Raw genomic sequence first — 21707 nt, 5'->3', positions numbered from 1 at the left:
GGACTTGTGGTCCAAAAACAAATGGAGATCCAAGTTTGGGGAAACCCTAGTCTAATGCAATCTATTCAAGGGATTATATAAATAAGTAAAATGAGTTTTAGACTTAAGCTTCATACTGTTTCAAGCACTGTGGGGCAGGGTAGACATGCATAGGGCTCCCTTGTTCCAACTGTAAGTAAGAAGCCCCAAACCAGGGACAACACTTGCCTAGAAAGGGGTGAGGAGACTTGGTTCAACGTCTTGAATTAGTGATAGCCAGCCTGGGGCCCTCTAGATACTGCTGTATTAACCCCCCCCCCCCCAAAAAAAAATCCCTGACTACTGGCCCTGCTGGTAAGGGGCTGATTAGATTTTTGAGTCCACCATGTTGAGAGCACCATATTGCCTTCAGCCAACTGAAACCTACACTGTAGAACAGAAATTTAGTATCTATCATTTAATCCATCACAAATACTTTAAAAAGTTACAGCTAATGAAGTTGTTGCCCAGTTGAAAACCCAATTTTGCATTTTGCTTCTTTACTGCTGGGCTCAGGAGGCAAATGTCTTTACTCTGTTTCAGATACAGGACATATAGAAATAATGTCACGTTCAGCACTCAAAACAAAAACATCATGAAACGTGTTACAAAATGTCCTATTCTGAACATTTAGAAGAGGTTGCTTGCACTCATACACAGGAGCTCAAATGTTGCAGATGGAAAACTCGGTGTCCAAACAGTTAGCACCCAGATTTATAAATATATTGGACACACTTAAAACACTCCTGTTCATTTGTAGCACACAGCAACAAATCGATACACATTTGCATTGCAAACCATTATACACAATGAAGAAATAGAACCTTTGCCAATACTTTCCCACTTGGTTTTTTTTATAGTTGCTATCAAATCTCACATAGAACTTACTATATTATATAAAGAATGAAAATCAAAGCATGACCTGGGATAATACACTGCCACTTTTATTACTGTGATTATTCCTACCTTTTCTGGAGGCGGAGGAGGGTTAAATCTCTTTGCACAGACTAAAAACACATCAGGCTCTGGCTTGCCAGCCTTCACTTCAGGGTCATCTCCCAACACAATATGATGAAATAAATTAAAGAAGTCTTTGTGTCGACTTGTTTTCATTTCAAATGTCACCCGAGATGAGCTGGTGGCAACAGCTATGGGTATGTTGTGTTGATGTAGATGGCGGATTAGTTTTTCAACACCTGTGAAACAGAAAAAAATATATATGAAAGTGTTAAAATACACTTGTTCGAGCAAAATCAGAGGAGCTAGATTTACTGGAGTTGTTTATCCCACCTTCTGAACTTGATTTAGTTAGTTCCCTTTCCTGCTTCATCAAAAGACTAATGGTTGATAATAGAGCTATTTGGGTGTTTGTACCTTGTGTGGGATGATTTTCGTTGCTGCCTCCTATATAACTTTGTATAACTCTTGAGAGTCCCACAGACTGCAAGAAGATCAAACCTATCCATTCTGAAGGAAATCAGCCCTGAGTGCTCACTGGAAGAACAGATCATGAAGCTGAGGCTCCAGTACTTTGGCCACCTCATAATAAGAGAAGACTCCCTGGAAAAGACCCTGATATTGGGAAAGATTGAGAGGACAAGGAGAAGGGGATGACAGAGGACGAGATGGTTGGACAGTGTTCTCGAAGCTACTAACATGAGTTTGACCAAACTGCGGGAGGCAGTGGAAGACAGGAGTGCCTGGTGTGCTCTGGTCCATGGGGTCACAAAGAGTCAGACACAACTAAACGACAACAACCTTGTGTGGATTTTAACTGTGTGAGGGGGAACATGTGGCTGCATCTTCTGCCACTGACGTTACATCCTCACTGGCTGCACCACCCATCACCCATCTATTTTAGTCCTTGTCCATAGAAGTTCCATCTCTCTAGTCTTGCATAGGCTTTAAAAAAAAATTCTGTAGTCCCCAGGGCTGCTAGTGGTGGAAAAAGGCGCCCCCTCGAAAGAATCCTGTTGCCCTAAAACATCCTTGGTGGTGAGCTGCATTTGTCATACATCTGTTAATCCCTGTCTAAGTCAATGGAGAGTCTGTCTCAATAAACTTGCACAGGGGGAGGGAGTTTGTAGCCCAAAAATTGGTGGAGCAAATGCCCCCAAGGACCTTTAAAGCAACAGAAACCTTCATCCCTACAAGAAACCTTCATCCCTACAAGTTGTTTAAGCTTCTGTTTAGCAAGTAGAAATACACAGTACAAATGAAATGAATCTGAACTTTTTTAAAAAGGTGATGGATTTTTTTATGAAAAAAAAGAAATAGCAAAAACAATTTTGAATATGAAAGAGGAAAGTAAAAAAGGAAAGTTTTCTACTGCACATCCCTGCAGGTGTATAGAAACCACAAAGTGCATCATACTACATAAAATCAAGATAGTATGCAGAGAAGACATCTGTAGACTAAGAGGAACTGTGTTGTAATACATGAACTTCTGGCCAAAAAAAAAAAAAACAAATAAAAGGAAGGGATGTAATGCATATTTAGTAGGTCTGATGTAGTTAATAAAGCTGAAAGGATCAAAATATATAAACCTCAAGAACTTTAAACAATAATTAGTCACATGCCAAATTTAGAACTCTGAACACAGATGTATTTTTTTAAAAAATCCTGACAGAATTGAAGTATTTCTCATGGGACAATAGAAGCTTTCAGAAAGGAATAATTCAGCATTTTCCATTTGACAGCTCTGAAAAATACATAAAATAACTCAAATTAAACTTTTTCTTGTGGCTTTATTTTCCCCCTGGTGTTCTGCTCTTTCTAGTCTCCTAGAAACTCAAGTAGCATCAATTATTTTGGTGAGAATGATTCTCTTATTTACATATTTTGCTTTCCACAATGTATTTGCATTTATCCTCTGATATTAAGGATACATATGGGGCTCCTCAATTCAATGGGGCTTTCTTTTGATATGGAATGCACAGCATTACACTGCAAAGCATGCACAAAAAATGTGTATTCATTTATGTATTATTTCCATATACAGACAGCTTGATACCTGAAAATCTTGAAGCAGTTCGCAATTGATAAAATACATATATAAACACAGTACATACAATAAAAACCGTGTCAAATTATTCACATAAAAACTGAAATATAACCGTATACTTAAACACAGCTTCACTATAAGGTCGAAGAGCTTTACACAGCAACAAAATGTAAAATTCCAACAAACCAACTTTTCGCCAAACCACTCACGCAATTTCATTCACCACTACTTTAGCACAATCACTCACTGCTTCATACATTATGTCTGTCAACCAGCCAGCACATTCATATACCACTTCTACTCAACAATATGACATATAAATTTATTGAAATGCTAGTATTATAAGCTTTTTTCTAGCAACTGGTCTGTCCTTGTTTTTAATGTTGCAATGCATATCAGTATGCTTTCTGGGGCCCTCCAAAACAGCAAGATAAGTTTAAATCCAATTGCATGTCTTGACAGTAGAAAATCCAGGTCCCTTTTGTTTAAAAAGGAGGAGGGGAATGTTTAGGAGGCATTTCACCCTCTCTGCAGACTATAATTAATGCAGTGACACTTTACAGAGGTCATTAAACTTCCTTGCCAACCGTTATTTTGAAAGAAAAACTATCACTTTTATTCAAAACAGCAATAGTTTAGCAAATGTTTACCTGTCTTTCCACTTGGGACTTCACAAACCCAGGTGAAAGGATAAAAGAATTACTACATAAAGCCTCAGGATACATACATGAAAAATGATGCAGTCTGCACATCACTTAGAATTTATTTAAACCCTTCCACCTTTTTTCTTGTCAAGCGGGTCTGTGTTAAACATTTAAGGTATTCTCAAATACTGTGGTATCTGTGAAGCTGTTGGGGATAAAACATAACTGATTAATGCCAGGGTGGGTTGATTTAAATAATGCCCTTTTAAATAAATGATTCCAGTCAAGTTTCCCACAATATTATTTTTCAACCAAGTATGGATACTAATTAGCTCCTGTAGCAATTTTAGAATATTGGTATGCAACTAAATATATCCTGTATACTACCTAGGAACATAATGCAGAACGTTAATCATATGGCCCCATGTACTTTTTGCACTATTTGGGTAATCGGGTCAGCTGAATTCTGAAATGCCAAGAGATTTCTAGAAAGGGCTTGTAGTTATTGGGCATAACATGAGATCAACAATCAATAGCTGCCTTGTTTGCTTAGCAGTCACAAATAATCAAAACTGATTATATTGCAGACCTCATCTATTTACATGGATCTTCCAGGTTTCTCTTTCATTTTCTTAAAAAACCTGGTTTTGACCAACTTTCGTTTATAATGTGTCAATGATTCAAAATAGACTTCAACATGTTTCCATTAAATTTAAATTTCACTGCAGGGGGGTGGGGACGGACACAGTCGGTTTTTTAAAGAAGGAAAGCTGGTTTTGTTTTGTTTTTACAAAAGCAATTCTGATGTCCAGTGCCAGATTTATGTATAAGCTGGACAAGCTATAGCTTAGTGCCCCACTCTTTTGGGTGCCCCCCCCAAATTTAATATTAATATACTTCTTCTTAATTGCATTTCAGTTCAGCAATTACTTTGATAACATACATATTTTGTTATGTGCAAATGGCATTTAGATACCTATAAGGTGGTCCATAAATTACCATATAGCATATATTCAACACAAAAAAAAAACAGCGACAATTTTCTGTTGACAAAGGACAGCTGGACATATAAAGGGCCCTATTACCTTTAGTAGCTTAGGGCCTCATCAAACCTAAATCTGGCCCTGCTGATTTCTGATTAACATGAGCTAAGAGAATAGCTTGCTCTATACTTTATCAGTTTGGAGCATCAGTGGAAGCGGCTATGAAACTAGCATCACATCCCACACTATAACTAGAAGGGGTGGGTATCTCAGATTTTAGGATCACAAATGCAATACCCCAGACTCCTGCTATTGGCCCTTTGGACTCTTCCCAGACCGTACCCCATCTCCTTAGAGTACTAGAGCTACAATAATGCCTCTTCTTTAAAGGGATATTGTTTGCACAAGGGTCTGGTTGGGGGATCTCCAAGTTTCAGTGAAAAACAAAGTAGATTTGGCACACCTTTAAAGTCCATATTCTGAAAGATCTAAAACAATTTCTACAAGCTGATGTTATGTTAACAATACTCGTTTACACATATTTTCCCTTTATTATATCTCACATTTACACCTTTGAATTGCATGGAGCATAAGATGTGTACAAGTCATGTATTTTCAGTCCACCAGATGACCCCAAATCCTGCCACTATAGCATTAACATTTGATGCTTAATTTTTCTAATGTTCAGATTCTGCCAGCTACAGCAAACATCACTATGAAACTTTGCTTACAGGCATATTCAGCATTGCACTGACTTTGGTAAAGGGTCTATTTTTTCAGCTAGAGAAACAGTAGTGGAGATAATATTGAGAGGAGTAATTTGTTTCCAACACTTAAAAACACACAATTTACTAGCTTTACTTATGATTCAACTGGGCTGAGCAAGCAGTCCTCAAAGGGTATTCAAATCCTTTAACATATTTAAAGCAAGTCTCTAGCAGTCTTTAAAGGGTATTCAAACCCTTTAACATATTAAAAGCTAGTCTCTAGCACAATTTTTGACCAGACATTAAGTTAAGATAATGTGGTACCAGGCGCTGTGCAGTTGGTGCTGACCCATGACAGGGTCTTTTCGGTGGGGGCTGCATGCACTCCCTAGTGATGTGCATATGTCTCCAACATTATCAATTTCAGGACAAATACTCAGGCATTTGGTGGCTGAATAATGCTCTTCCTGGCAACACTGTATGAAAGGATTTTAAAACTGTTAACTGTTTTATTAAGTTTTTAAAAAACAAAAACATGGATGTGTTTGCTGCCCTGGGCTCCTTTGGAAGGGAAGGATATAAGTTCAATAACAATATCTATATAGGAATGCCTATACAAAATATGGGGACGCGGGTGGCGCTGTGAGTTAAACCACAGAGCCTAGGACTTGCTGATCAGGTTGGCGGTTCGAATCCCCGCGACTGGGTGAGCTCCCATTGCTCTGTCCCTGCTCCTGCCAACCTAGCAGTTCAAAAGCATGTCAAAGTGCAAGTAGATAAAAAGGTACCGCTCCCGCGGGAAGGTAAACGGCGTTTCCATGCGCTGCTCTGGTTCGCCAGAAGCGGCTTAGTCATGCTAGCCACAGGACCCGGAAGCTGTATGCCGGCTCCCTCGGCCAATAAAGCGAGATGAGTGCCGCAACCCCAGAGTCAGTCACGACTGGACCTAATGGTCAGGGGTCCCTTTACCTTTTTATACAAAATATGGGGACATTGAACTTCCATCATGTTCTTACTTGTTGACCAATCAGACTTACTTTCTCTGTCTGTCTCTGTCTCTCTGCATTTCCTATCAGATAGGGCTGCTAGGCTAAAATTAGCAATCTAGAGAATATCGTGTAAGAGGCACTTAGTCATTTTCTGCTGCTTAAGACAGATGATTAAAAACTGTGTCTTGGTGGTGCAATAGCTCCCAGGGATTTAGACATCAGTATAACAGAAAATGTAAAAACTGTAGAATCTGTTATGTTTTGGTCTTAAATAGAAACAGATGTACCAGAGATGGATTCTCAACAGGAACGCAATCAATTATCTATTTCTTCTGTTTCTTTTAAAGTAAAAAATAAAAAATAAAAGTCTTCATCTACAACAATTCTATGCAAATCCCTAGAACTGCAGGCTCAAAGCAGAGAGCCACCATTTTTTTAATGTGTGACAAAGTAGAACAAAGCAGTTCTTGGAAAATCATTAACACATCCATTTGGAAAGTTACTCACATTTCAACAAGCAATATAAATTAAAGCATTATTCCCAGTGGAAAATCCAGTAAGCAGCAATTGTCTTTTTAACTAGCTTAGGAAGAAGAACACAATAAACAGCAGCAACAGAAAACATGGAAATGATGGCAGTATTGTGGTATAGCTCTCTGCTATATCCCGTAGTTTGCCAAACACCACTTTATAGAACAATTATAGGTTCAAGCTGTGAGGGGGGGACATAGGTTTCCATCATTTTGGAGAGAGGCAGACTAGTAGGTGCTGAGTTACATATTGGTTTCCCATCACCAAAGTAAAATAAGCTTAAAACTATTTGGAATGTGCAATGGCCTTAAATAACCATTCCAGAAATTCTGTATTTTCTGCTATTATTATCGTCATTGTCATCACAAACTCCCATTAAAAAGTCAAATACAGGGATATTATTGCATATTGTCTTTTTTGCACCTTTCAAAAAGCATTACTTTATTATGCATGACTCTTTAAGTGAAGGCAAGGAATGGCCATAGCACTGGCTTGTAGAAACTTTGCATAAATGGGGAATTAAGATGAATAAATGCTCTATACTGTTGATTTCCCAATTCTTCTGTAATGAAGAGTGGCTCTTGGATATGACAAGAGTTAATTATTTGTATGTAGGGGTCAATCCACAAACAGGCTATATGGCCTATTTTTGTCCATGTGATTATGCATGTGAGTGCATAGCTGAATGGGGAAACATCTGAGTGAAACAAATGCAGACATTTTCATGAACTGGAAAACATGCAGAAAGGGAGAACAGAAGCAGCTCCCATTCCATCAACTTTCTTAACATACACTTAATATATCTGCATCCATTTTATATATAAATTGATTTTTTAATGAAAGAGCAGTAGTTTATTTGCTTAATATAGCTATTCAACCCCTAATTAATGCACAGTGTGGATTCAAAGGTGTAAAAACTTGAGTATCGCATACTAGCTGTGGCATTCTTTTTACTCACTACTGATGCCTTCCTTCTTCCAAGTCTTCTGGCATAAGCAGAGAGCTTGTGCAAGGAAAGCTCAGGTCTCTCATATTATGGCAGGAGACAGAAGCCAGGGGCAAGAGGACTTACACCACTTGTCTTCTCCAATGCCCAGCACAAAGAGAGAGAATAGACACTCTCCTTCTCTGAAGTTCTTTCCCCCCCAAGTTTGTGCTATGTTTTTAAGAAAGCATGAATGACACTCTTGTTGCTTCCGAAAAACCCAGCCAACATTTGTTGTGTTACCGCTGTATTCTGCCCGGTTGGCACTGACCCTTAAAAGGACTTTCTCATTGGTGGTTTCCCATTTGTGGTGAGCTGCACCCCTCAATGTTAACATTCAGGGCAAATTTAAAAACATTATTTTTCACCCAGGCATTTGGTGGCTGAAAGAGACACCGTTCCTGGTAACTTTGAGATTATAAATTGTGAGAATGTAAAACATGTTGTTAAAAGTTTTTAGAATGCTTTTATTGCGCTGTTTCCTATTTTGCAGGTCCCTCCCACCCTCCACCCCAGATTCCTTTGTGAGTAAGAGTGATCCAGCAGTACAACAATAGTCACCCCTCCCAATGCACATGCCAAATCACTTGACGGGGTATCATGCCTGACAATGTGGAAAATGAACACAGACACACATCCTAAAGACAGTATTCCCTTTAATAGGTAGAGGGTAGTGGAACTTTGTTTTTGGGCATCCATGGGACACTACAGAAGGTGTGGAGAGGCCTGTGAAAACAGCTATCAACAGCTTAAAAACACACGGCAACTAACCATACACGCATTCAGAGCTGTCAAGTAGAACAATATCACATGTTCTCTCCCTCCCCTATGCAAGAGACAGATGGCATTGCTGAAAAGTGCATCATATTTATTCTTAGAAGACACCTCAGTGGGTTTTTTGAGAAATAAAAAAAAAACGTTCAATCTTCCAAGGTGATGAGGAAACAACCAGGCACCAGAGAAAAGCATTTTGTGAATGTAACTATTCAAATTCAAACTGCAAGATTTAATTGGATATACACACATTTGATTAGAGGAAATACAACCTGGCATCAATGCAGCTGTGGGGAACACTTTTTCTTGCTTCGTTTTACTTTCATGCAGTAGTTCTTCTATGGTTATCGGAAGGTCCAGGGCATCTCGCATGATCGTTAATCCCTCCAGTGTCTTTTTACCCATTGCTAAGGATTTTACATCCCAGGTATAGGTTTTTCCAAAGCGGTTGCAGATTTCTTGGAACACAATAGTATAAAGACGTTCAGTATCTGAGGAAAGAAAAAAAAACCACAATATTAGTGGCATGATGTCAGAATGGGGCGTAATTACAAATTATGTTGCATTCTTGGAGGGAAAAGACAGCGCTCCTATTGGTGAACACGTTGGCAAGAATAAAAGACAATACAATAGAGTCTTGAACTCTTGGCCATAAGAAATTCATCTTGAACATCACGTAAGCCTTTTCTGACAGGCAAAACTAATAACTTCTGACTTAAGGTCACAGCCAGGCCACCCAAATCAGGGTGCCACATAACCTCTAACCTTAAATACATGGCAACAAGATTATAAATTCACATTCACACTGCTATAGAAGGCAAACCCTCATATTTTCAAAACACACTATTGCGGGCTGCAATGCACAATTACGTGTTTGGAACATATTTGTGGAAGAAAAGGAATGCCTTAATTGGGAGGTAATCTTTATCTTGGAACTGAAGATAACAAATGAAGAAGGAAATCTGGTACTCAAGGGATGTCATTACATATTCTATTTAAACTATAAAGTAATTTATTTTGCAAGCCTTTGAACAGGACTTTAAAAGTTCTTCAAAAGATGCCACAGTCTGCATTATATTGCCAGTGGCACTGTTACATTTACATCTGACTAGATTTCAATTACAACCCTATAACCTATAATCAAGGGGGTTTAAGAGCAAGTAAGTTCTCTTCAGGCCACACTCATGCATATAAAGTTTCAGCCCAAGGAACCAACCTTCTCCTGAATTCATTAGTTTTGAAAAAGATAAGCAAACATAGCCATTATGGTACAGTTTTATTACGGCTCTTAAAAGCAAAGTTGTTGAGCACTTGTCCCCCAGTAAGGTTAAGGGGTCTAATTTTTTTTAATTTGAGGCCTACTACACAAAAATACAAAGGTAGGTTGACACCGCTGGTTCACGTGATGAAGATTCATTGCTATCCATTAGTCAATCATCATGGCACATTTGGCCATAGCATTCTTGACTTCTTTTTAACATTGCCTTAATGTACCAGTAAGGGTTCAATTATACCACTGCAGCTGGCAGTGGCCAGTTTCCAGTTCTTGAAATATGAAATGACATCACTGGATGCCAAAGGATCTCATTACCTTCAGCATCACCTTGAATGCTGACAATGTAGACCATTTCTTATACTTCCTTGGAGAAAAAAAGATAGTTTCCCCAAAAAGCATGTCCAACTAATCCATTAACAGTCATTCCATTTGGCTGCAGTAGAGCTGAAGACCTGCTTAGATGAAGTCTCATTTGGCTCTTCCCCTTCTCAAACTGTCTCCTTCAATGGCCATATAACTTTAACAAGTATTAGTTCCTGAATTTGCTTGTCTTCTTGTTTCCTTCCCATCTTCCCCTCACCTCTGCTGTATTATAATCCATTTATCGAAAATCTACAATAAGCAACAACAACAAACAGTGGATGAGCACCACCTGTTTACTTCATGCGAGTTTCCAACTCCCAAGTGGCTCACAACTCAACATTTCTAGATTCTGCATTCTTATCATGAACCTGACTTTAGCTGCAGTAATTTCATGCAGTAAGCATTTGAGGTCGTTTCAGCAGGTCATTTTGCTAGTGCCCAATGGAAGGGTGATCCATATACCTCACAGAAGCCATTACATCAGACTGTGATAGAGGAGTGAAAAGACAGAAGTGCAGGGCTACCATCAGCTCTGCTGAGAAGCTGTCATCTGGCAGCAGACATTACATCAGGCTGCAGCAGAGGGAGGAAGAGAAGGGATGCAGCCTCACTCTATCATCACAGCTGAAAAACCAGCAATTCTTGAATCCTCTCCCTGAACTTTTCCAACTTTTGGGATCAGAATCATGGATTCCTCAAAAGCTCACAAAGTCTCAGTCAGCACTATTCTAGTGACTAGGCTGGAAAAGATGCCATGACTGATAGCCTGATGATGCATGCAATACACAAACAAACAAACAAACTCATACCCTGTTCATTTGGCACTGCATGATGCTCTCAGCAAGCTTATGTGGAAAGGAACTGGCAACATAATTAAGATATATATCCTTATTTTAGTGCTGAAAAAGGTCTGCTTCTATATTGGTTGCAGGGAATCACTGATCTACCAAGAGATTGAGGATGACTCCTTTCTATTCTTATACCCTTCAATAATATACCAAAATATAGTAGAAAAAATGACCACACAGAAATGACAATAAAACCTAGATTTCATATTAAGTCTAGATGCAGGCCTATTCATAGAAACAAAATTCCCATAATGAAAAGAGAGAAAAAAATCTCCTGAATCTGGGCTTGAAAATAGATGGGCTATAATTTTGGAAATTTGTTCAGAAGCATCTTCTGCTAGATTAGAACAATTACACCAGAGAGACCCAATAGGCACAATGATTAAAACTAATTTCCTCAGTTGGGTTGTGTGATAAACTGTCTCCAGTGTAACAAGCATATCTGAATTCTGAATATTGTTTCAAAGTTCCTATAGCACATGCTACACATATATTGGGAGTGTAGTTTAAAACCATTAAACTGGATGGAACCTCAAAACAATTAGCAACCTTTGAATGATGAGTCAAAATTCTCCAACAATATATTAAAAGACAGGTGCAAGCTACACATATTGCAGCACTTTTATATATATATAAATCTCTTCTGAAATAAAAATAATAATGTGATTGCCAACAACTAAGGATTGCAACTAATTTAATCAAGCAATGATTTCAAATTAAGTTTTTTGATTACCACTTAACATAATTCAATGAAAGTATCTATAACTCATCCTAATGGGGAGCAGGTATTCTATTCTTTTAGGCTTTAGCTGCTGCAAACAAGTTTTTTGCCATATTACTCAAGACAGCAAAAGTACTTGCTATAAATGGATGCTACTGTATGCACATTATGTTTACTGTTGGTTGGGTGTAAAAAAAAATAGTTGTAGTTTGCTTCTTGATTTATTAAAAATGTAATTCACTAGTGCAAGAGTTCGGTTGTTCAAATAGTGTTGTATTGTCACCAACTGTTGTCCCAAGAAGGCTCAAGCAGAGAATTATTATTCTTATATAGTTAATCCTTAAAATATGAAGCATAATCACACAAATTTAAAGCGTACTCACACTAATTCATTTAACAATTTTTACTGTATACAATGGTGTTTGGCTAAGGAAGTTTGTAAATTTAAGAATTTTTCAACCAGGCAGCTTTTTGAATAGTCAGGTCTCTTAAAAGGCAGAATGGGGACTATTCATACTTTTTCCTACTTGCATCTCCGGAAGGGAGTATTGGTAAAGGATAGTCATGATTCTGGTATCATGAAGGTTCAACTTTTGACTTAAACCCTTAAGCCTATCTGCACCACAGTTATCAACTGATGAGCTTATATCTGAGGGTTGGGACAAAATAAAAAAAATAAAATATTTTCAGTAGGATAAAAAAATTCCCACCACACCCCCAACAATGACAATACTGGTTACAAAGTAACCAAAGAACAAAATAACACATTGCAAACAAGCCATGTGTTTCAGTCCCTTATATCCTTTATGCAGTTTGGTGAACTTCCCTCTCTCTGGTCCCAGAGAGAGAGCCTAAGCTTGTTCATCACTGCAGACCTTTTCTGTTACTAGCTGCCTCTGATTTCAAGTTCTGCTATGAGATCTGCAGCTCAGGTTTTTGGGGATGAATCATCATGGATTCTTTAGCACTGCAGGGAGGTGAACTAGATCAGCCTTGTGGTCCTTTTCCCACTCTATAATTCTATGATTCCAATATTAAGCTGTGATTATTAGTCATTTTAAAAGATCTATAATGCCTCAGTGGTGCTTTTGATTTAGTTATCACTTTAAGGATATAGTTTAATTGTACAATGATTGCCACCCTCAAATCCTTTTAATGAAGGACAGTGTAACAGTGTTTTAAATAATAAAATGTGAAGCACATTCTACCCATGTATAACGGGCTGCTGCAAAATCATCTTACCCAATTCCCACACACTGCAAGCCAAAACAACCAGTTTCAGATTAATGGGAACCAATGATTCATCCACCTTCACGCAGAAGTAAAAAGAGCCAAGTGAGAAAAAGGAAAGCAAGACCACAGTTTTTACAGATATATATTAACACTTAGATTCAGACGGTGGTGCTGTAAGACAAGGAGAAGAACTGCGAGAAGTCTCAAAAGCTAGGTTTACAGCGCTGATTTGCCCTAGCCCAAAGCACACTGGGGAGCTATTGTAAGCTGAATGTGCACAAGTTAAATGTGCACAGATTGCAGGCCTACTCTATACCAAAAGCCAGAAACCAACCAAATAGCCACTTGAACCACTGGATAACAATGCACAAAGGAGGATAGAGTGAATGGACAAAAACTCAATGTTTATCTTCATCTTGACAGAGGTTGGAGAAAAACCCATATTATAACTGTTGTTGGGGAAGGCAATGGGGGGATTATATCAAGCTAAGATGAAAAAGAACTTGTGAAAAAACCATATCAATAAATTTCCAGACCCATATGACATTTGTTCTTTTTATTTGTCCAAGCCTTTTAGATGAGCTTTATTTGAAGTATTTTTACCTGGCTCTTAAATATTAACAAAGAGCAGTAGGAAAGTTATTTGACATTGCTGAATTTTGTTATCTAATGTTTTGTTTTTTAAAAAAATGTGTTGTTAGCCAATTGGGAAGGCTTTCCCCCCAGATTTAATAAAGAAAATAAATGATATTCATACATTCTTAAAAGAGAGATGAAATTACTTGTAATTTTAAAAGGGGAAGATTTTAGCCAGGTAACTTACTACATGATTGGAAGTTAGCTTAAGTAAAACGTACTTTTAAAATGTGCTTGACACGTTTTAAATGGTTCGCAAACAGAAGAACAAATTATCCCGTATTACTAATATGTTGATATTCTTTTGAGTGTTAACATGTATGTATGGAAGGACCAAATTGCAAATATGCGCTGGATTATGGAGAAAGCTAGAGAGTTCCAGAAAGACATCTACTTCTGCTTCATTGACTATGCAAAAGCCTTTGACTGTGTCGACCACAGCAAACTATGGCAAGTTCTTAAAGAAATGGGAGTGCCTGATCACCTCATCTGTCTCCTGAGAAATCTCTATGTGGGACAAGAAGCTACAGTTAGAACTGGATATGGAACAGCTGATTGGTTCAAAATTGGGAAAGGAGTATGACAAGGCTGTATATTGTCTCCCTGCTTATTTAACTTAGATGCAGAATTCATCATGCGAAAGGCTGGGCTGGAATTAAGATTGCCGGAAGAAATATCAACAACCTCAGATATGCAGATGACATAACCTTGATGGCAGAAAGTGAGGAGGAGTTAAAGAACCTTTTATTGAGGGTGAAAGAGGAGAGCGCAAAATATGGTCTGAAGCTCAACATCAAAAAAACGTAGCCATGGCCACTGGTCCCATCACCTCCTGGCAAATAGAAGGGGAAGAAATGGAGGCAGTGAGAGATTTTACTTTCTTGGGCTCCATGATCACTGCAGATAGTGACAGCAGGCACGAAATTAAAAGACGCCTGCTTCTTGGGAGAAAAGCAATGACAAACCTAGACAGCATCTTAAAAAGCAGAAACATCACCTTGCTGACAAAGGTCCGTATAGTAAAAGCTATGGTTTTCCCAGTAGTGATGTATGGAAGTGAGAGCTGGACCATAAAGAAGGCTGATCGCCGAAGAATTGATGCTTTTGAATTATGGTGCTGGAGGATACTCTTGAGAGTCCCATGGACTGCAAGAAGATCAAACCTCTCCATTCTTAAGGAAATCAGCCCTGAGTGCTCACTGGAAGGACAGATTGTGAAGCTGAGGGTCCAATACTTTGGCCACCTCATGAGAAGAGAAGACTCCCTGGAAAAGACCCTGATGTTGGGAAAGATGGAGGGCGCAAGAAGAAGGGGACGACAGAGGACGAGATGGTTGGACAGTGTTCTCGAAGCTACCAGCATGAGTTTGACCAAACTGCGGGAGGCAGTGGAAGACAGAAGTGCCTGGCATGCTCTGGTCCATGGGGTCACGAAGAGTCGGACACGACTAAACAACTAAACAACAACAACAAATGGAAGGACAATGTGGTATACAATATATACTTGCAGAGTCCTTCACCAAATGCTCCTAAGAAGACTTAGCACTCAGGCATGGGATAAGAGGAGAGAAAACTGGATAATGAACAAGAAGCAAAGGGCTTCCTTTTTTCTGGGTATGTGAGTGAGTAAGTGACCATTGCAATTGTTTCACACAGCCTTACATACAGTTACATTAAACACACTAGTGTTTAAGACCCTAAACAACTTAGGCCCCAAATATTTGAAATACCACTTCTTTCTGTACTGACCCCACCAGGTATTAAGAGAAGGCAGAGAAGGCCTTCTTGGTAGCTCTGCTGTTCTTAGAGGTTCAGGGTGCGTGGTGGCTCAGAAGAGGGAATTGTCTATGAAAGCTTCTAAATTGTGGAATTCCTTCCTCACAGGTGTGTCTGGCACCTTTACTACAGTTTTCAGCAAATGATGGAAGATATAAATCTTCATTCTGGCCTTTGACTCCCAGCATGTGCATTTTTAAGAACTATGCTATTCCCGTGACTGCAATTATTTTTAGCTGTTTTTAAATACTGATTTTTAAATTGTGGTAACCTGCCCTAGAACCTGCTAGTGAAGGGCAGGTAATAAATTGAATACTACTACCAATAATCCCTGTTGGATCAAAGGTCCCATCAACTAAATTCAAATTAAGCTTTACATTCCTTTGCAGAAACCAAATGAATGTTCTAGAAATATTTTGCATGTACCCACTATTTCAAGGAGGCCCCACTCTAGTATCTGCATGCAAACATAACCTGAGGGGAACAGTCAGTACAAAAAATTACTCAATGAAATAAGAGAAAAATATTGCAGCAGGCACCTTTTTTGCTTCAAAAACAGGCACACAGAGCTTTTACTGGCCTAACCTTAACAAGATGAGAGTCTCATAGGCCATCTATTTCCATTAATTAGGCCTCTAGGCGGCAGTTCTCAGAGAGAGATGGGAAACTGAAGCACAAAATAATTATAACAAATTCCATTAACAAAATTGTTCGGTGTGAGGGCTTTTTCCAACTGCAGCTCTAGATGATATTAGTATACTCTAAGGAACAAATGTCTACAATACAAAGAAAGAATATCTGAACATTATGGAAAAACCTTCTACTTTGTTCTCCCTACTGCTATATAAAGGATAATTTTAATCACCATTTTTGTTCAAAGCTTCTAAAGGTATTTTTTTTCTCTTTTACAATACAGACAGTTTCATGTGGTTATCCTTGATGTTGTGTCAGCAAGTCCTTTATAAACTGCTATTGTATTAAGATGTTTATCACTTGGTAATAAGAAGCAAAACAACATTTTTAAGAGTACGAGGAGGCATTTAAGACAAGCTAGTTAATTCAGAAAGGTGTATTATTCTGCCATCACTGCATTTTTTTAGTATAGAAAAAGGGGGGGAAAGATCCAATTCATAGATCTGATTTAACTGGTACGTATTACAATGGGAGTCCGATTAAGGGCTCAATGGATGATAGCTGGATCGCCACAATAGACAAAACCATTACACTGTACCATTCAACAACCTTCAAAGAAAAATTTACTGGGCAGCGTAACTGATCAATAAGCTTCATTTTAGCCAGCCAGCTGAATAACCCTTATGGCTTTGCTTTACTATAACAACTCTCTATCAGGTATACTCCCAACAAATAGCTTCTGAAGTTATCTGCATTTACTAGACTGGTGGAGCTCTGCTTGTCTGCTACTGTCAAGAACTAATTCTACTCTGGGCGACATTTCAAACCACCAGAATTTCTCAGTGTGTGTCAAATAAAATTTCAAAACAACTTAAGACATAACTCTGTAATTTCCTACTTCAGCAACCCTCCACTGTGATAGTCCTTTGAAATTCCTGCACCTTTATACATAACAGGCAGGAAGTCCTTAAGATATATAAGGAAGGCGCCAGACGAACCTCCCTGGGGAGAGCATCCCACAATTCTACATTCCTGTTCTCGTGTTACCACCTTCTGGCCCTCACGTGGAGGAGACACACAAAGAAGGGCCTCAGATGATGAATGCAGAGTCCTGGTTGGTTTATATGGGGAGAGGTGGTCCTGAGCCACTTATTGCCAGTGCTTGCAAACCCCCTTTGGGCCAAGCAAGTTTTTTCTCTGCCCCGCAACTGGTGACATAAGCAGGGCAGATGGGTGTGGCTTGGCCAAAATAGCCTTGCAGGCCAAAAGGGGAAGACTGGGAGGTCCAAATAGGCATCAGGCTGGAGATTCCACACCCCTGCTCCAGAGAACACTTTTCACCGGTGAAGTTCAGATCATCAGATGTTTTGTTATAGGACTGGTTATGTATAGAGTAGACTTTTGGGGCCGAATTCAAATATTTAGGTGTGCTAGCAAGAGCCAGTAAAATGAAGTCTCCCCCCCCCCCCCCCATGAAATGTTTGTGTTGGTGGGACAATTCAAAGTGTGCGGCACAAATTCATTCCCTTTGAAATCAATGTGGCTTATGACATACTGTATTCTTCTTTGGTGATCATTCGTAGCCAAGTAAGATTGTCTTCCATGAATATGGTCTTAACAGTGTGTTACTTACAACTAACTAAAGTCCTACTGATTTCTGTGGGTCTTTCCTAAGCATGGCTAAGCCTAAACTCAACTCATTCTGTTTCAAGAATTTATTCAAAATCCCTCCTTGCATGAGATGAAATGTAATTGCCCACAGATAATTAGCCTATTGTCAACATGAACTTCTGCCTTGCCTTCCCACCACACAATGCAGACTGTCAGCCCAACAGTTCCAAACCCATCAAGCCAAGACAGGTATTTGAGAAGCCTGTGGAAACAGAAGCATTATTGTTGCTTGCTGTAATGAGCCAGTGGAGAGAGCACCTTTGCCCTTTAAAGCCAGGAGAGAATATGTGCTTGGTTCTTGCAGTACTACTATGCCCCTTTCAATTTACCACATCATAAAATTAGAGCTACCCAAACAAAAAGACTGCAACAGTGACAAAAAGATGTGAACCTTTTTATCCATTCAACACAGTGGTTAAAGTCTTAAAACTGTCTCCAGGTTTACATTACAATTAGTTTTTGCTACCTAATACGTGCTTTGGAAAGCAGAAGCTTCTTACTTCTGAAAAGTTAAGAGACAGAAGCCCTAGTCTTAACTTTTCTTTCAAGGAAGTGGGATTGAGTCATATGGCCTTGTATTCCCAACCTGCACAGTTCAGGGTTGAAGGTTAGAAAAAGATATACATGTGTCACTGTTCCTAATTGTGCATTTAGTAGTATACGCAGCCTTCTCTCACTTTCAGCCTAACCTATGGAGGTTGGAAGGTCAAGGTTTTTTTTAAAAAAAAACCACAAATATCTGTTAGGCGCATTTCTAACCCACTCTTCATCCTAAGGTACCAGAGTAAAATAAAATAATTCAGCAAAACAATAGAACAATTAAAAATTCAATCAAACAACCAACAAATTAACATAAACCATAAAACATTAATGCACTGAACATGATTATAATGAAAAGTTCAGATAAGAACTAACATTCCTCTTTAACCAGGTCTTTGGCTAAGTAACATATGATGCCCTTTTAAATGTGTTGTGGAATGAGAAATAATTGGCTTGTCTTTGTTCTTATTCTTATGCATTTTTTTTTTTTTTTTGGTTTTTATATTGTAATTTTATGTTGTGAACCACTCTGAGATCTAGAGGTATAGGACAGCATACCAATTTATTGAATAATAATAAGAGGCAATTCACACATTTATGACAACAGGAGTGACTGCCTGCCTCTATGATAGGTAAAATGTGGGCTAGATTATTGTTAATGTTAATTTGGCTGACTGACCAAACCCAGAGTACTCACTAATGGTTCCTCATTATCCTGAAAAAAGTGACAAGTGGGGTGCCACAGGATTCTGTTCCGGGTCCAATGCTGTTCAACATCTTTATAAATGACTTGCATGAAGGAATTGAGGGAATGCTCATTAAATTTGCAGATGACACCAAACTGGGAGGTGTAGCTAATGCTACAGAAGACAGAATCAGAATCCAAAATGACCTTAACAAATTGGAGAACTGGACACAAGCTAACAAAATGAATTTCAATAAGGACAAATGTATGGTTCTGCACTTAGGCAGGAAGAAGCAGATGCACAAATATAGGATTGGGGGGCACTAGCAGTACATGTGAAAAGGATCTAGGGGTCTTGGTGGACCACAAGCTTAACATGAGTCAACAGTGTGATGCAGCAGCAAAATAAAAAGCTAATGCTATTCTAGGTTGCATCAACAGAAGCGTAGTGTCCAGATCAAGGAAAGTAATAGTAGCACACTATTCTGCCTTAGTCAGACCACACTTGGAATACTGTGTCCAATTCTGGGCACCACAATTTAAGAAGGATGTTGACAAGCTGGAACGTGTGCAGAGGTGGGCAACCAAGATGATCAGGGGTCTCGAAACAAAGCCTTTTGAGAAGCGCTTGAAGGAGCTGGGTGTGTTTAGCCTGGAAAAGAGAGTGAGAGGAGATATGATAACCATCTTCAAATATCTTAAGGGCTGTCACATGGAGGAGGGAGCATGCTTGTTTTCTCCTGCTCTGGAGGGTAGGACTCAAACCAATGGCTTCAAATTGCAAGAAAGGAGATTCTGACTAAACATTTGTAAAAACTTTCTGACCGTAAGAGCTGTTCAGCAATGGAATAGACTCTCATGAGAGATAGTGGACTCCACTTCCTTGGAAGTTTTTAAGCAGAGATTGGATGGCCATCTGTCATGGATGCTTTAGCTGAGATTCCTCCATTGCAGGGGTTGAACTAAATGACGCTTGGTGTCCCTTCCAACTCCAAGATTCCACGGTTCTATGATTCTATGTATTGTTTCAGAACCACGAAGCCAGGAAAAGAAAGCGTTTCTCAGGGTAGAACCACACAACTGTAACTTCTCCATACAAAGCAAATTTCTCAGGTCTGCCCTTTACAGGATAGAAGAAATCAAAGAGATGGCTATACCTACAACTTAGGGCTGAAGTGTAAAAAATAGTGGCAATGTGGGCAAACATAGCAGGGTGGCCATTAGCAACTTTATTATTTACTTCCTGAGATATATGCATAATTGCAAGGTGGAGAACTATGGAAACATGCAATGCACTGCATTTTCTGTACAGTAAAGGGGGAAGATAATTACGATTATGGATGGAAAAGGTGTGTGTGAAAGGACTGAATAGCCCATTCTGGATCATATTAAATGAAAATGCCTCACCTGAAAATAATTACCTATGCTGTTTAATTGCATCATTTGTAAACACCAAGAGAAAATCAAGGGCTTATTCAGTTACAAAGAACTTTGTTAAGTACAGGGTCGATGTTTGTAGTTAGGACAAGTTAAACTTCACTGTCAGTTTTAATGCCTTTGATTGTCACGGTGAAGGTAAGCTTAAAATCACCAGAAAGAAGAAAAGCAATGTGTGAAAAGTCCCTAAGAGATGTATTCAGATTAAATCAAAATGTAAAAACTACAGCAAAAAGAGCCCATGAGTGGATAACTGAGGAGGGTCAGATTATTTATTGATTGGGGCTTAGGTTCATTCTCTTTCATTTGCTCTAATACTACATTACAGCACTTTCTACTGTTTGATTCTTTTCACCTGCTGACTACAGTCTCTTTGCAAATCTATACCCTTCAACGGATTTCTTTAAAAAAACAAACAGGTAAGGCAATCTGTCAAATCTTCACGAAGTATAGAAATATGCCTCTTAGTCCAAAATCAAATCAGAGGAAAGCGAAACTATGATTTACAAACCCTTTAAATTGATGCAGTCATGACCCTTTCAGTGGCTGACTCTTTATTTCAGCGGAAGCCAGGACCGCTTTGGACATTACTTGTCCCTACATATATCCCCATTGCCGCAGGGCCAACTGCTATCAGGGATTTCAAGTTGTGCTGCTGTTACTCATTAGCAACAAAGGTTTGCCTCTTCAGAACATTAAACACTGTATCCATTCCAGCAAGTCACTTGCCCAGGGTTATCAGCAAGGCAAACAGCATGCCAAGACTATCATTCTCTGATAAATAGGTCAGCATGGACGGATGAACTGCTAACGTTTTTGATCATTTTGTTTTGTTTCTGTCAGTCGTTGCTTAAAAAGTAACTCTGAATTTTCTGCTACAAGTACAAAAAGTCAACTAACTCCATTTCCCATGCTTATGGAAAATACCAGGACTATCTTCTGATTAGAGATGGGAAGGCCTGGGGGAAAACCAGAAAAATTGGGGGGGGGGGAATTCTGGGGGTTTTCCAGGCCTTCCCATCTCAACTTCTGATACAGAACTACCTGGTTGCTCTTCAGAAAAATAAAGGCTACATAGCATAACATGGCTGTTTTTTCAAGTAAGGGAATCCCTTACAATTAGAGAAATAGGAAGTGTTTTGAGATAGCAGATGTAGAGGAAATGCAGAAGACCACTGTAATTTCGAGGAGTTAGATGACATGTCTCTTTCAGACAAGATTAATTGCATAATAAAGAGGAATTTACACAGAAA

The 21707-nt window shown here is 38.9% G+C and overlaps 1 protein-coding gene across 1 annotated transcript in view; it reads right to left on the bottom strand.

The window, feature by feature from the left end:
- PUDP (pseudouridine 5'-phosphatase) overlaps positions 1-21707 on the bottom strand; it is a 68203-nt gene that overhangs the window by 36598 nt on the left and 9898 nt on the right. The window contains exons 2-3 of the mRNA XM_083438143.1: positions 8908-9126; positions 985-1214 (exon numbers count right to left, since the gene is read on the bottom strand). Coding sequence (XP_083294269.1) covers positions 985-1214; positions 8908-9126 — 449 coding nt within the window. The remainder of the gene's footprint in view (positions 1-984; positions 1215-8907; positions 9127-21707) is intronic.

The sequence above is a fragment of the Podarcis tiliguerta genome (assembly GCF_965153285.1).
Source record: "Podarcis tiliguerta genome assembly, chromosome: 4".
NCBI classification, from domain to species: Eukaryota; Metazoa; Chordata; class Lepidosauria; order Squamata; family Lacertidae; genus Podarcis; species Podarcis tiliguerta.
This window is presented reverse-complemented; position numbering and strand designations above follow the sequence as displayed.